Consider the following 17138-nt stretch of genomic DNA (forward strand, 5'->3'; position numbering starts at 1 on the left):
GCAGGACAGGAGTGTGACCCAACACAACGACATGGAGGGCAGGACAGGAGTGTGGCCCAACACAAGGACATGGAGGGCAGGCCAGGAGTGTGACCCAACACAACGACATGGAGGGCAGGACAGGAGTGTGACCCAACACAACGACATGGAGGGCAGGACAGGAGTGTGACCCAACACAACGACATGGAGGGCAGGACAGGAGTGTGACCCAACACAACGACATGGAGGGCAGGACAGGAGTGTGACCCAACACAACGACATGGAGGGCAGGACAGGAGTGTGACCCAACACAACGACATGGTGGCAGGACAGGAGTGTGACCCAACACAACGACATGGTGGGCAGGACAGGAGTGTGACCCAACACAACGACATGGTGGGCAGGACAGGAGTGTGACCCAACACAACGACATGGAGGGCAGGACAGGAGTGTGACCCAACACAACGACATGGAGGGCAGGACAGGAGTGTGACCCAACACAACGACATGGAGGGCAGGACAGGAGTGTGACCCAACACAACGACATGGAGGGCAGGACAGGAGTGTGACCCAACACAATGACATGGAGGGCAGGACAGGAGTGTGACCCAACACAACGACATGGAGGGCAGGACAGGAGTGTGACCCAACACAACGACATGGAGGGCAGGACAGGAGTGTGACCCAACACAACGACATGGAGGGCAGGACAGGAGTGTGACCCAACACAACGACATGGAGGGCAGGACAGGAGTGTGACCCAACACAACGACATGGAGGGCAGGACAGGAGTGTGACCCAACACAACGACATGGAGGGCAGGACAGGAGTGTGACCCAACACAACGACATGGAGGGCAGGACAGGAGTGTGACCCAACACAACGACATGGAGGGCAGGACAGGAGTGTGACCCAACACAACGACATGGAGGGCAGGACAGGAGTGTGACCCAACACAACGACATGGTGGACAGGACAGGAGTGTGACCCAACACAACGACATGGAGGGCAGGACAGGAGTGTGACCCAACACAACGACATGGTGGACAGGACAGGAGTGTGACCCAACACAACGACATGGTGGACAGGACAGGAGTGTGACCCAACACAACGACATGGAGGGCAGGACAGGAGTGTGACCCAACACAACGACATGGAGGGCAGGACAGGAGTGTGACCCAACACAACGACATGGAGGGCAGGACAGGAGTGTGACCCAACACAACGACATGGTGGACAGGACAGGAGTGTGACCCAACACAACGACATGGAGGGCAGGACAGGAGTGTGACCCAACACAACGACATGGTGGACAGGACAGGAGTGTGACCCAACACAACGACATGGTGGGCAGGACAGGAGTGTGACCCAACACAACGACATGGTGGACAGGACAGGAGTGTGACCCAACAGAACGACATGGAGGGCAGGACAGGAGTGTGACCCAACACAACGACATGGAGGGCAGGACAGGAGTGTGACCCAACACAACAACATGGTGGACAGGACAGGAGTGTGACCCAACACAACAACATGGAGGGCAGGACAGAGTGTGACCCAACACAACGACATGGAGGGCAGGACAGGAGTGTGACCCAACACAACAACATGGAGGGCAGGACAGGAGTGTGACCCAACACAACAACATGGAGGGCAGGACAGTAGTGTGACCCAACACAACAACATGGAGGGCAGGACAGTAGTGTGACCCAACACAACAACATGGAGGGCAGGACAGGAGTGTGACCCAACACAACGACATGGAGGGCAGGACAGGAGTGTGACCCAACACAACAACATGGAGGGCAGGACAGGAGTGTGACCCAACACAACAACATGGAGGGCAGGACAGGAGTGTGACCCAACACAACAACATGGAGGGCAGGACAGGAGTGTGACCCAACACAACGATATGGAGGGCAGGCCAGGAGTGTGACCCAACACAACAACATGGAGGGCAGGACAGGAGTGTGACCCAACACAACGACATGGAGGGCAGGCCAGGAGTGTGACCCAACACAACGACATGGAGGGCAGGACAGGAGTGTGACCCAACACAACGACATGGAGGGCAGGACAGGAGTGTGACCCAACACAACGACATGGAGGGCAGGACAGGAGTGTGACCCAACACAACGACATGGAGGGCAGGACAGGAGTGTGACCCAACACAACGACATGGTGGACAGGACAGGAGTGTGACCCAACACAACGACATGGTGGACAGGACAGGAGTGTGACCCAACACAACGACATGGTGGACAGGACAGGAGTGTGACCCAACACAACGACATGGTGGGCAGGACAGGAGTGTGACCCAACACAACGACATGGTGGACAGGACAGGAGTGTGACCCAACACAACGACATGGAGGGCAGGACAGGAGTGTGACCCAACACAACGACATGGAGGGCAGGACAGGAGTGTGACCCAACACAACGACATGGAGGGCAGGACAGGAGTGTGACCCAACACAACGACATGGTGGACAGGACAGGAGTGTGACCCAACACAACGACATGGAGGGCAGGACAGGAGTGTGACCCAACACAACGACATGGTGGACAGGACAGGAGTGTGACCCAACACAACGACATGGTGGACAGGACAGGAGTGTGACCCAACACAACGACATGGAGGGCAGGACAGGAGTGTGACCCAACACAACGACATGGAGGGCAGGACAGGAGTGTGACCCAACACAACGACATGGAGGGCAGGACAGGAGTGTGACCCAACACAACGACATGGTGGACAGGACAGGAGTGTGACCCAACACAACGACATGGAGGGCAGGACAGGAGTGTGACCCAACACAACGACATGGTGGACAGGACAGGAGTGTGACCCAACACAACGACATGGTGGGCAGGACAGGAGTGTGACCCAACACAACGACATGGTGGACAGGACAGGAGTGTGACCCAACAGAACGACATGGAGGGCAGGACAGGAGTGTGACCCAACACAACGACATGGAGGGCAGGACAGGAGTGTGACCCAACACAACGACATGGTGGACAGGACAGGAGTGTGACCCAACACAACAACATGGTGGACAGGACAGGAGTGTGACCCAACACAACAACATGGAGGGCAGGACAGGAGTGTGACCCAACACAACAACATGGAGGGCAGGACAGTAGTGTGACCCAACACAATGACATGGAGGGCAGGACAGGAGTGTGACCCAACACAACAACATGGAGGGCAGGACAGGAGTGTGACCCAACACAACAACATGGAGGGCAGGACAGGAGTGTGACCCAACACAACGATATGGAGGGCAGGCCAGGAGTGTGACCCAACACAACGACATGGAGGGCAGGACAGGAGTGTGACCCAACACAACAACATGGAGGGCAGGACAGGAGTGTGACCCAACACAACGATATGGAGGGCAGGCCAGGAGTGTGACCCAACACAACAACATGGAGGGCAGGACAGGAGTGTGACCCAACACAACGACATGGAGGGCAGGACAGGAGTGTGACCCAACACAACGACATGGAGGGCAGGACAGGAGTGTGACCCAACACAACGACATGGAGGGCAGGACAGGAGTGTGACCCAACACAACGACATGGAGGGCAGGACAGGAGTGTGACCCAACACAACGACATGGAGGGCAGGACAGGAGTGTGACCCAACACAACGACATGGTGGACAGGACAGGAGTGTGACCCAACACAACGACATGGTGGACAGGACAGGAGTGTGACCCAACACAACGACATGGTGGACAGGACAGGAGTGTGACCCAACACAACGACATGGTGGGCAGGACAGGAGTGTGACCCAACACAACGACATGGTGGACAGGACAGGAGTGTGACCCAACACAACGACATGGAGGGCAGGACAGGAGTGTGACCCAACACAACGACATGGAGGGCAGGACAGGAGTGTGACCCAACACAACGACATGGAGGGCAGGACAGGAGTGTGACCCAACACAACGACATGGTGGACAGGACAGGAGTGTGACCCAACACAACGACATGGAGGGCAGGACAGGAGTGTGACCCAACAGGACATGGTGGACAGGACAGGAGTGTGACCCAACACAACGACATGGTGGACAGGACAGGAGTGTGACCCAACACAACGACATGGAGGGCAGGACAGGAGTGTGACCCAACACAACGACATGGAGGGCAGGACAGGAGTGTGACCCAACACAACGACATGGAGGGCAGGACAGGAGTGTGACCCAACACAACGACATGGTGGACAGGACAGGAGTGTGACCCAACACAACGACATGGAGGGCAGGACAGGAGTGTGACCCAACACAACGACATGGTGGACAGGACAGGAGTGTGACCCAACACAACGACATGGTGGGCAGGACAGGAGTGTGACCCAACACAACGACATGGTGGACAGGACAGGAGTGTGACCCAACAGAACGACATGGAGGGCAGGACAGGAGTGTGACCCAACACAACGACATGGAGGGCAGGACAGGAGTGTGACCCAACACAACAACATGGAGGGCAGGACAGGAGTGTGACCCAACACAACAACATGGAGGGCAGGACAGGAGTGTGACCCAACACAACAACATGGAGGACAGGACAGGAGTGTGACCCAACACAACAACATGGAGGGCAGGACAGGAGTGTGACCCAACACAACAACATGGAGGGCAGGACAGGAGTGTGACCCAACACAACAACATGGAGGACAGGACAGGAGTGTGACCCAACACAACAACATGGAGGGCAGGACAGGAGTGTGACCCAACACAACAACATGGAGGGCAGGACAGGAGGTGTGACCCAACACAACAACATGGAGGGCAGGACAGGAGTGTGACCCAACACAACAACATGGAGGGCAGGACAGGAGTGTGACCCAACACAACAACATGGGAGGACAGGACAGGAGTGTGACCCAACACAACAACATGGAGGGCAGGACAGGAGTGTGACCCAACACAACAACATGGAGGGCAGGACAGGAGTGTGACCCAACACAACAACATGGAGGGCAGGACAGGAGTGTGACCCAACACAACAACATGGAGGGCAGGACAGGAGTGTGACCCAACACAACAACATGGAGGACAGGACAGGAGTGTGACCCAACACAACAACATGGAGGGCAGGACAGGAGTGTGACCCAACACAACAACATGGAGGGCAGGACAGGAGTGTGACCCAACACAACAACATGGAGGACAGGACAGGAGTGTGACCCAACACAACAACATGGAGGGCAGGACAGGAGTGTGACCCAACACAACAACATGGAGGGCAGGACAGGAGTGTGACCCAACACCCAACACAACAACATGGAGGACAGGACAGGAGTGTGACCCAACACAACAACATGGAGGGCAGGACAGGAGTGTGACCCAACACAACAACATGGAGGGCAGGACAGGAGTGTGACCCAACACAACAACATGGAGGGCAGGACAGGAGTGTGACCCAACACAACAACATGGAGGGCAGGACAGGAGTGTGACCCAACACAACAACATGGAGGACAGGACAGGAGTGTGACCCAACACAACAACATGGAGGGCAGGACAGGAGTGTGACCCAACACAACAACATGGAGGGCAGGACAGGAGTGTGACCCAACACAACAACATGGAGGGCAGGACAGGAGTGTGACCCAACACAACAACATGGAGGGCAGGACAGGAGTGTGACCCAACACAACAACATGGAGGACAGGACAGGAGTGTGACCCAACACAACAACATGGAGGGCAGGACAGGAGTGTGACCCAACACAACAACATGGAGGACAGGACAGGAGTGTGACCCAACACAACAACATGGAGGGCAGGACAGGAGTGTGACCCAACACAACAACATGGAGGGCAGGACAGGAGTGTGACCCAACACAACAACATGGAGGGCAGGACAGGAGTGTGACCCAACACAACAACATGGAGGACAGGACAGGAGTGTGACCCAACACAACAACATGGAGGGCAGGACAGGAGTGTGACCCAACACAACAACATGGAGGGCAGGACAGGAGTGTGACCCAACACAACAACATGGAGGGCAGGACAGGAGTGTGACCCAACACAACAACATGGAGGGCAGGACAGGAGTGTGACCCAACACAACAACATGGAGGACAGGACAGGAGTGTGACCCAACACAACAACATGGAGGGCAGGACAGGAGTGTGACCCAACACAACAACATGGTGGGCAGGACAGGAGTGTGACCCAACACAACAACATGGAGGGCAGGACAGGAGTGTGACCCAACACAACGACATGGTGGACAGGACAGGAGTGTGACCCAACACAACGACATGGTGGGCAGGACAGGAGTGTGACCCAACACAACGACATGGTGGACAGGACAGGAGTGTGACCCAACACAACGACATGGTGGACAGGACAGGAGTGTGACCCAACACAACGACATGGTGGACAGGACAGGAGTGTGACCCAACACAGGACAGGACGACATGGTGGACAGGACAGGAGTGTGACCCAACACAACAACATGGACCCAACACAACAACATGGAGGGGGCAGGACAGGAGTGTGACCCAACACAACAACATGGTAGGCAGGACAGGAGTGTGACCCAACACAACGACATGGAGGGCAGGACAGGAGTGTGACCCAACACAACGACATGGTGGACAGGACAGGAGTGTGACCCAACACAACGACATGGTGGACAGGACAGGAGTGTGACCCAACACAACGATATGGTGGACAGGACAGGAGTGTGACCCAACACAACGACATGGTGGACAGGACAGGAGTGTGACCCAACACAACGACATGGTGGACAGGACAGGAGTGACAGGAGTGTGACCCAACACAACGACATGGAGGGCAGGACAGGAGTGTGACCCAACACAACGACATGGAGGGCAGGACAGGAGTGTGACCCAACACAACGACATGGAGGGCAGGACAGGAGTGTGACCCAACACAACGACATGGTGGACAGGACAGGAGTGTGACCCAACACAACGACATGGAGGGCAGGACAGGAGTGTGACCCAACACAACGACATGGTGGACAGGACAGGAGTGTGACCCAACACAACGACATGGAGGGCAGGACAGGAGTGTGACCCAACACAACGACATGGAGGGCAGGACAGGAGTGTGACCCAACACAACGACATGGTGGACAGGACAGGAGTGTGACCCAACACAACAACATGGTGGACAGGACAGGAGTGTGACCCAACACAACAACATGGAGGGCAGGACAGTAGTGTGACCCAACACAACGACATGGAGGGCAGGACAGGAGTGTGACCCAACACAACAACATGGAGGGCAGGACAGGAGTGTGACCCAACACAACAACATGGAGGGCAGGACAGGAGTGTGACCCAACACAACAACATGGAGGGCAGGACAGGAGTGTGACCCAACACAACAACATGGTGGGCAGGACAGGAGTGTGACCCAACACAACGACATGGAGGGCAGGCCAGGAGTGTGACCCAACACAACAACATGGTGGGCAGGACAGGAGTGTGACCCAACACAACGACATGGTGGACAGGACAGGAGTGTGACCCAACACAACAACATGGAGGGCAGGACAGGAGTGTGACCCAACACAACGACATGGAGGGCAGGACAGGAGTGTGACCCAACACAACAACATGGTGGGCAGGACAGGAGTGTGACCCAACACAACAACATGGTGGGCAGGACAGGAGTGTGACCCAACACAACAACATGGTGGGCAGGACAGGAGTGTGACCCAACACAACGACATGGAGGGCAGGCCAGGAGTGTGACCCAACACAACGACATGGTGGGCAGGACAGGAGTGTGACCCAACACAACAACATGGTGGGCAGGACAGGAGTGTGACCCAACACAACAACATGGAGGGCAGGACAGGAGTGTGACCCAACACAACGACATGGAGGGCAGGCCAGGAGTGTGACCCAACACAACGACATGGAGGGCAGGCCAGGAGTGTGACCCAACACAACGACATGGAGGGCAGGCCAGGAGTGTGACCCAACACAACGACATGGAGGGCAGGCCAGGAGTGTGACCCAACACAACGACATGGAGGGCAGGACAGGAGTGTGACCCAACACAACGACATGGAGGGCAGGCCAGGAGTGTGACCCAACACAACAACATGGTGGGCAGGACAGGAGTGTGACCCAACACAACGACATGGTGGACAGGACAGGAGTGTGACCCAACACAACAACATGGAGGGCAGGACAGGAGTGTGACCCAACACAACAACATGGAGGACAGGACAGGAGTGTGACCCAACACAACAACATGGAGGGCAGGACAGGAGTGTGACCCAACACAACAACATGGAGGGCAGGACAGGAGTGTGACCCAACACAACAACATGGTGGACAGGACAGGAGTGTGACCCAACACAACAACATGGTGGGCAGGACAGGAGTGTGACCCAACACAACAACATGGAGGACAGGACAGGAGTGTGACCCAACACAACGACATGGAGGGCAGGACAGGAGTGTGACCCAACACAACAACATGGAGGACAGGACAGGAGTGTGACCCAACACAACAACATGGAGGGCAGGACAGGAGTGTGACCCAACACAACAACATGGAGGACAGGACAGGAGTGTGACCCAACACAACGACATGGAGGGCAGGCCAGGAGTGTGACCCAACACAACAACATGGTGGGCAGGACAGGAGTGTGGCCCAACACAACAACATGGAGGACAGGACAGGAGTGTGACCCAACACAACGACATGGAGGGCAGGACAGGAGTGTGACCCAACACAACAACATGGAGGACAGGACAGGAGTGTGACCCAACACAACGACATGGAGGGCAGGCCAGGAGTGTGACCCAACACAACAACATGGTGGGCAGGACAGGAGTGTGACCCAACACAACAACATGGAGGACAGGACAGGAGTGTGACCCAACACAACAACATGGAGGACAGGACAGGAGTGTGACCCAACACAACAACATGGAGGACAGGCCAGGAGTGTGACCCAACACAACAACATGGAGGACAGGACAGGAGTGTGACCCAACACAACGACATGGAGGGCAGGACAGGAGTGTGACCCAACACAACAACATGGTGGGCAGGACAGGAGTGTGACCCAACACAACAACATGGTGGGCAGGACAGGAGTGTGACCCAACACAACAACATGGTGGGCAGGACAGGAGTGTGACCCAACACAACGACATGGAGGGCAGGCCAGGAGTGTGACCCAACACAACGACATGGTGGACAGGACAGGAGTGTGACCCAACACAACAACATGGTGGGCAGGACAGGAGTGTGACCCAACACAACAACATGGAGGGCAGGCCAGGAGTGTGACCCAACACAACGACATGGAGGGCAGGCCAGGAGTGTGACCCAACACAACGACATGGAGGGCAGGCCAGGAGTGTGACCCAACACAACGACATGGAGGGCAGGCCAGGAGTGTGACCCAACACAACGACATGGAGGGCAGGCCAGGAGTGTGACCCAACACAACGACATGGAGGGCAGGACAGGAGTGTGACCCAACACAACGACATGGAGGGCAGGACAGGAGTGTGACCCAACACAACAACATGGTGGGCAGGACAGGAGTGTGACCCAACACAACGACATGGTGGACAGGACAGGAGTGTGACCCAACACAACAACATGGAGGGCAGGACAGGAGTGTGACCCAACACAACAACATGGAGGACAGGACAGGAGTGTGACCCAACACAACAACATGGAGGGCAGGACAGGAGTGTGACCCAACACAACAACATGGAGGGCAGGACAGGAGTGTGACCCAACACAACAACATGGTGGACAGGACAGGAGTGTGACCCAACACAACAACATGGTGGGCAGGACAGGAGTGTGACCCAACACAACAACATGGAGGACAGGACAGGAGTGTGACCCAACACAACGACATGGAGGGTGACCCAACACAACAACAGGACAGGAGTGTGACCCAACACAACAACATGGAGGACAGGACAGGAGTGTGACCCAACACAACAACATGGAGGGCAGGACAGGAGTGTGACCCAACACAACAACATGGAGGACAGGACAGGAGTGTGACCCAACACAACGACATGGAGGGCAGGCCAGGAGTGTGACCCAACACAACAACATGGTGGGCAGGACAGGAGTGTGACCCAACACAACAACATGGAGGACAGGACAGGAGTGTGACCCAACACAACGACATGGAGGGCAGGCCAGGAGTGTGACCCAACACAACAACATGGTGGGCAGGACAGGAGTGTGACCCAACACAACAACATGGAGGACAGGACAGGAGTGTGACCCAACACAACAACATGGAGGACAGGACAGGAGTGTGACCCAACACAACAACATGGAGGACAGGCCAGGAGTGTGACCCAACACAACAACATGGAGGACAGGACAGGAGTGTGACCCAACACAACGACATGGTGGACAGGACAGTAGTGTGACCCAACACAACAACATGGAGGGCAGGACAGGAGTGTGACCCAACACAACAACATGGAGGGCAGGACAGGAGTGTGACCCAACACAACGACATGGAGGGCAGGACAGGAGTGTGACCCAACACAACGACATGGTGGGCAGGACAGGAGTGTGACCCAACACAACAACATGGAGGGCAGGACAGGAGTGTGACCCAACACAACAACATGGAGGACAGGACAGGAGTGTGACCCAACACAACGACATGGAGGGCAGGACAGGAGTGTGACCCAACACAACGACATGGAGGGCAGGACAGGAGTGTGACCCAACACAACGACATGGTGGGCAGGACAGGAGTGTGACCCAACACAACAACATGGAGGACAGGACAGGAGTGTGACCCAACACAACAACATGGAGGGCAGGACAGGAGTGTGACCCAACACAACGACATGGAGGGCAGGACAGGAGTGTGACCCAACACAACGACATGGTGGGCAGGACAGGAGTGTGACCCAACAGAACAACATGGTAGGCAGGACAGGAGTGTGACCCAACACAACAACATGGAGGACAGGACAGGAGTGTGACCCAACACAACGACATGGTAGGCAGGACAGGAGTGTGACCCAACACAACAACATGGAGGGCAGGACAGGAGTGTGACCCAACACAACAACATGGAGGGCAGGACAGGAGTGTGACCCAACACAACAACATGGAGGGCAGGACAGGAGTGTGACCCAACACAACAACATGGAGGGCAGGACAGGAGTGTGACCCAACACAACAACATGGAGGGCAGGACAGGAGTGTGACCCAACACAACGACATGGTGGACAGGACAGGAGTGTGACCCAACACAACGACATGGAGGGCAGGACAGGAGTGTGACCCAACACAACAACATGGAGGGCAGGACAGGAGTGTGACCCAACACAACAACATGGAGGTCAGGACAGGAGTGTGACCCAACACAACGACATGGTGGACAGGACAGGAGTGTGACCCAACACAACGACATGGAGGGCAGGACAGGAGTGTGACCCAACACAACGACATGACAGGTGGTGACCCAACACAGGACAGGACAGGAGTGTGACCCAACACAACACAACGACATGGAGGGCAGGACAGGAGTGTGACCCAACACAACGACATGGAGGGCAGGACAGGAGTGTGACCCAACACAACGACATGGAGGGCAGGACAGGAGTGTGACCCAACACAACGACATGGAGGGCAGGACAGGAGTGTGACCCAACACAACGACATGGAGGGCAGGACAGGAGTGTGACCCAACACAACGACATGGAGGGCAGGACAGGAGTGTGACCCAACACAACACATGGACAGGACAGGAGTGTGACCCAACACAACAACATGGAGGGCAGGACAGGAGTGTGACCCAACACAACAACATGGAGGGCAGGACAGGAGTGTGACCCAACACAACAACATGGAGGGCAGGACAGGAGTGTGACCCAACACAACAACATGGAGGGCAGGACAGGAGTGGACCCAACACAACGACATGGAGGGCAGGACAGGAGTGTGACCCAACACAACGACATGGAGGGCAGGACAGGAGTGTGACCCAACACAACGACATGGAGGGCAGGACAGGAGTGTGACCCAACACAACGACATGGAGGGCAGGACAGGAGTGTGACCCAACACAACGACATGGAGGGCAGGACAGGAGTGTGACCCAACACAACGACATGGAGGGCAGGACAGGAGTGTGACCCAACACAACGACATGGAGGGCAGGACAGGAGTGTGACCCAACACAACGACATGGAGGGCAGGACAGGAGTGTGACCCAACACAACGACATGGTGGGCAGGACAGGAGTGACCCAACACAACGACATGGAGGACAGGACCCAACACAACGACATGGAGGGCAGGACAGGAGTGTGACCCAACACAACGACATGGTGGGCAGGACAGGAGTGTGACCCAACACAACGACATGGAGGGACAGGACAGGAGTGTGACCCAACACAACAGGGCAGGACAGGAGTGTGACCCAACACAACAACATGGTGGGCAGGACAGGAGTGTGACCCAACACAACGACATGGAGGGCAGGACAGGAGTGTGACCCAACACAACGACATGGTGGTGGAGGGCAGGACAGGACATGGTGTGACCCAACACAACGACATGGAGGGCAGGACAGGAGTGTGACCCAACACAACGACATGGAGGGCAGGACAGGAGTGTGACGGACTCATATGCTGTAGTTGCTGGTGACTTGTTTAACAGTGTGGCTGCTATTGGTATCTAAAAGTCAGATATATTGTTATGAGAAGAAAAAACTCAAATGAAGACTCAAAATAAAAGTGAACTGTGTGTGTGTTATTGTGTTTGTTCTTGTGCGTGTGCGTGTGCGTGTGCGTGTGCGTGTGTGTGTGTTTACTGACCATGCGTAGGTAGTTCATGAGGCTGGTGCCGTGTTGCCAAATCTGAGGAGAGGTGCAGCTGAGAGGTTTGACTCCAATCTCCTGACTCCTGTTGAGCTCCCTCACCGCCCCCACCACAACGTGCACCGCGTCAAACATCAAGGCTGACGACAACTGGAGGGGGAGAAGGAGGTGCACGGGGGAAAGAAAGGAGAAATGGGCAGGAGGAGGAGAAGAGAGTTGCAGGAGGGCGAAGAGGGGTGGTAGGTAAGGATTTTCAGGAGGGAGGGAGTAACATGGTTCATAACATAGTAATAACTTTATTACATTTTGGTGTCTGTATTTGGTGCTTCAATGAGACAAGTGTCCATATGGACCATTTGATACCAACACTCCAGGAAGTAACACTTGTTACCATACAATGTCTCAATTAAAACAAGGTATGCAGCTGACACAGGGATGTGTGAATGTAACACTCTGGTAGAACATACCGCAGGCCCGGGGTAGATGAGATCACAGCCCTCCCTCCAGGACAGGTTGAGACTCCTGATGAACTCCAGGTAGAATGGATGGGTGGTGTTGAACATGGAGAACCCTATGATGTTGGACTGGTCATTGACTATGTCATCCAGCCTCAGCAGGGGGAAGTCCTGGGAGAGGGTGAGGAGAGGATAAGTTGGGTGAGTGACATGTATGAAATCTCAGAAACAGAAAAAGAAACAGAGAGCGAGACAGAGTTTACTGTTCATTTCTGTTTATTTCACTTGCTTTGGCAATGTAAACATATGTCTCCCATGCAATAAAGCCCTTTGAATTGAATGAAGAGTGAGAGAGAGGCCAATAAAGCCCATTTGAATTGAATGAAGAGAGAGCAAGGCGCATGCGCGTACCCCCTTTGACGCATGGGGAGATAGTAGCTCTGTTTTGTACCGTCAAAACTGTGAATATATGTAGAAGCCAGACAACATCGTTTCCATTAAGCCTTTAAAATCAATAGATCAATATATCCCCAAGCAGCCGGGAGAGAGTGAGCAGCGAACCAATCTGTGAGCAGAGTGAGCAGCGAACCAATCTGTGAGCAGAGTGAGCAGCGAACCAATCTGTGAGCAGAGTGAGCAGCGAACCAATCTGTGAACAGAGTGAGCAGCGAACCAATCTGTGAGCAGAGTGAGCAGCGAACCAATCTGTGAGCAGAGTGAGCAGCGAACCAATCTGTGAGCAGAGTGAGCAGCGAACCAATCTGTGAGCAGAGTGAGCAGCGAACCAATCTGTGAGCAGAGTGAGAAGCGAACCAATCTCTGAGCAGAGTGAGAAGCGAACCAATCTGTGAGTAAAACGAAGCTGAGACTCAAACCCAACAAGCCATGGCTTCCCTTAGAGGAAAATACAAAAAACAACTTGGAGATGCAAATGAGAGCCACGAACAGCTGAAGGATATCCAGTTCTCACCAAAACAAACAACAGTTACAATCTGTTGTTAAAAAAAGTAGATTCTATCATGTAAGCTATGCATATACAGGGCGGGCGTATGGATGAAACAATAAAATTGGCCTTCTGGAAACAAAGGAGAAAACTTTAGAAGATGAACTGGATCAGCTAGAAAACAAATTGAGACAAAATAATATGAGAATATTGTCCCTACCAGAAGACAAGAAAAAAGCAGACCTTTCCAGCTATGTGATCAAGCTGATATTGGAGGAGCTTAGTGTGGATGTATTACCGGAGGATCGGATCAGCGTGAAGCAGAAGAATGCTAAATACCCTCACTTGGTAATATTTCATATGTGGAACTATCAGACCAAATTCAACATTCTGAGGGCACAGGGTTATAAAGAGATCAAGGTCCACGGCCAGTCCATTTGATTCGTCCAGGACCTGTCTGCTAGGCTGAGAAACAAACACAAGCAATTCATTCTGATCAGACAGTCACTGGAGATAAAAGGAATCAAGTCTGTAGGTATGGAAGGGAACACAGAGAATAGAGTTCACAAGCACTGATGAAGCCCTGAACAGGCTGCAAGAAACCTTTCCAGTTGAAAGAGAGCCCAGTGCCCTGAGGAGAGGCAGAAGCAGAGAAAACACAATAAGCACACTAGGCTACATACAGTGATGCCCCAGACCAACTTATCGTAAATTGAGACAATATTCCTTCCCCCTCCCCCCAATACAATCTAGACTCTATTGTCCTCAAATAACTGTTCTTCTCTAGGAAGTAACAATATAATTAGCCAATGCCAGTGAGAAACATGGACACTGAAAAGACAATATAAAAGAGGAAATATAGCATGTAAGTCAACAATTGTAAATAATAATGGATGTGTGTTTTTGTGGGCAAGAGGGTGTGAGTGGGTGAATGTGTGGGTATGTGTCTATGCATATGAATGGGAGAAGGAGAGTGAATATGAATATATGTAGGAGGGCGGGAGAGCATGAGTGTGCAGAAGCATAAGGTATATGTTGTGTGTGAATGAAGGAGAATGGATCAATAGTTACATGTATAGAGGGGTGTAAATGTGTTTGAGAAAAAGGGAGGGGGGCTAAAGACAGAGGTTTGGATAACCTTGGCCTGGGTGGGTAAGGGAGGACAAGGAGGGGAGGTGAGGACAAGCTTGGCTTGTGGGTTTAAGGAGGATTAAAGATGGGTGGTGGCAATAAGCTTGGCTTGGGTGTGGTAAAGAGGTGAGAACAGGGAGGGGAGGTGGAGAGGGATGAATTTGGTTAGGGAGAGAAAGAAGGACTTATTATGATACAATGTAATTGTATTCCTTTTTTTCCTGACTTGTAAAATGTGTTTGAGTTCTGGACAGATTAGAAAAGGATATTGAATCATTATTAGTCCTTGTTTTAAGATTTAATGGTGGTTGTTAGTGAGAATGGAGAGGGGCTATATCCAGGGGATTGGGAGGGGGTGACTGGGAGGGCATCAGACACTTCTCTGAGGTGTGCTTGGGGCCTCCACTCATCCCATTTCAGTCTCTCAAAGGACCCACTCACCCCAGCCACTATACTTCAATTTAATTTATAAGGTAATACAAACCAAACACAGTACTTAACTGGCAGTCTTTCTTTAAATGTATGTACAATGTATTATCCACAGCTTTTTTGGTTACATTAGGACAGGTATCAGAGCTAAAATAATATATATATATATATATATATATATATATATATATATATATATATATAAAGGCATAGTACTACGACGTACTGGGCTTCATGTTTTTTTTGTGTGTGTTTTGTTAGACAGTGCCTTGCGAAAGTATTCGGCTCCCTTGAACTGTGCGACCTTTTGCCACATTTCAGGCTTCAAACATAAAGATATAAAACTGTATTTTTTTGTGAAGAATCAAGAACAAGTGGGACACAATCATGAAGTGGAACGACATTTATTGGATATTTCAAACTTTTTTAACAAATCAAAAACTGAAAAATTGCAAAATTTTTCAGCCCCTTTACTTTCAGTGCAGCAAACTCTCTCCAGAAGTTCAGTGAGGATCTCTGAATGATCCAATGTTGACCTAAATGACTAATGATGATAAATGCAATCCACCTGTGTGTAATCAAGTCTCCGTATAAATGCACCTGCACTGTGATAGTCTCAGATGTCCGTTAAAACGAAAAGAGCATCATGAAGAACAAGGAACACACCAGGCAGGTCCGAGATACTGTTGTGAAGAAGTTTAAAGCCGGATTTGGATACAAAAATATTTCCCAAGCTTTAAACATCCCATGGAGCACTGTGCAAGCGATAATATTGAAATGGAAGGAGTATCAGACCACTAATCTACCAAGACCTGGCCGTCCCTCTAAACTTTCAGCTCATACAAGGAGAAGACTGATCAGAGATGCAGCCAAGAGGCCCATGATCACTCTGGATGAACTGCAGAGATCTACAGCTGAGGTGGGAGACTCTGTCCATAGGACAACAATCAGTCGTATATTGAAAGCCATTTCTTAAAGATATCCATAAAAAGTGTCGTTTAAAGTTTGCCACAAGCCACCTGGGAGACACACCAAACATGTGGAAGAAGGTGCTCTGGTCAGATGAAACCAAAATTGAACTTTTTGGCAACAATGCAAAACGTTATGTTTGGCGTAAAAGCAACACAGCTCATCACCCTGAACACATCATCGACACTGTCAAACATGGTGGTGGCAGCATCATGGTTTGGGCCTGCTTTTCTTCAGCAGGGACAGGGAAGATGGTTAAAATTGATGGGGAGATGGATGGAGCCAAATACAGGACCCTTCTGGAAGAAAACCTGATGGAGTCTGCAAAAGACCTGAGACTGGGACGGAGATTTGTCTTCCAACAAGACAATGATCCAAAACATAAAG

At 52.7% G+C, this 17138-nt stretch overlaps 1 protein-coding gene across 4 annotated transcripts in view; it reads right to left on the reverse strand.

The window, feature by feature from the left end:
- The window catches only part of LOC118375003 (glutamate receptor ionotropic, kainate 5-like), a 205458-nt gene that overhangs the window by 46539 nt on the left and 141781 nt on the right, over positions 1-17138 (reverse strand). For all 4 annotated transcript variants that reach the window (XM_052490068.1, XM_052490066.1, XM_052490067.1 and 1 more), the window contains 2 exons: positions 13292-13450; positions 12822-12974 (listed from right to left, as the gene is read on the reverse strand). In XM_052490068.1, coding sequence (XP_052346028.1) covers positions 12822-12974; positions 13292-13450 — 312 coding nt within the window. The remainder of the gene's footprint in view (positions 1-12821; positions 12975-13291; positions 13451-17138) is intronic.

This window comes from Oncorhynchus keta, chromosome 31 (genome assembly GCF_023373465.1).
Source record: "Oncorhynchus keta strain PuntledgeMale-10-30-2019 chromosome 31, Oket_V2, whole genome shotgun sequence".
Lineage (NCBI taxonomy): Eukaryota > Metazoa > Chordata > Actinopteri > Salmoniformes > Salmonidae > Oncorhynchus > Oncorhynchus keta.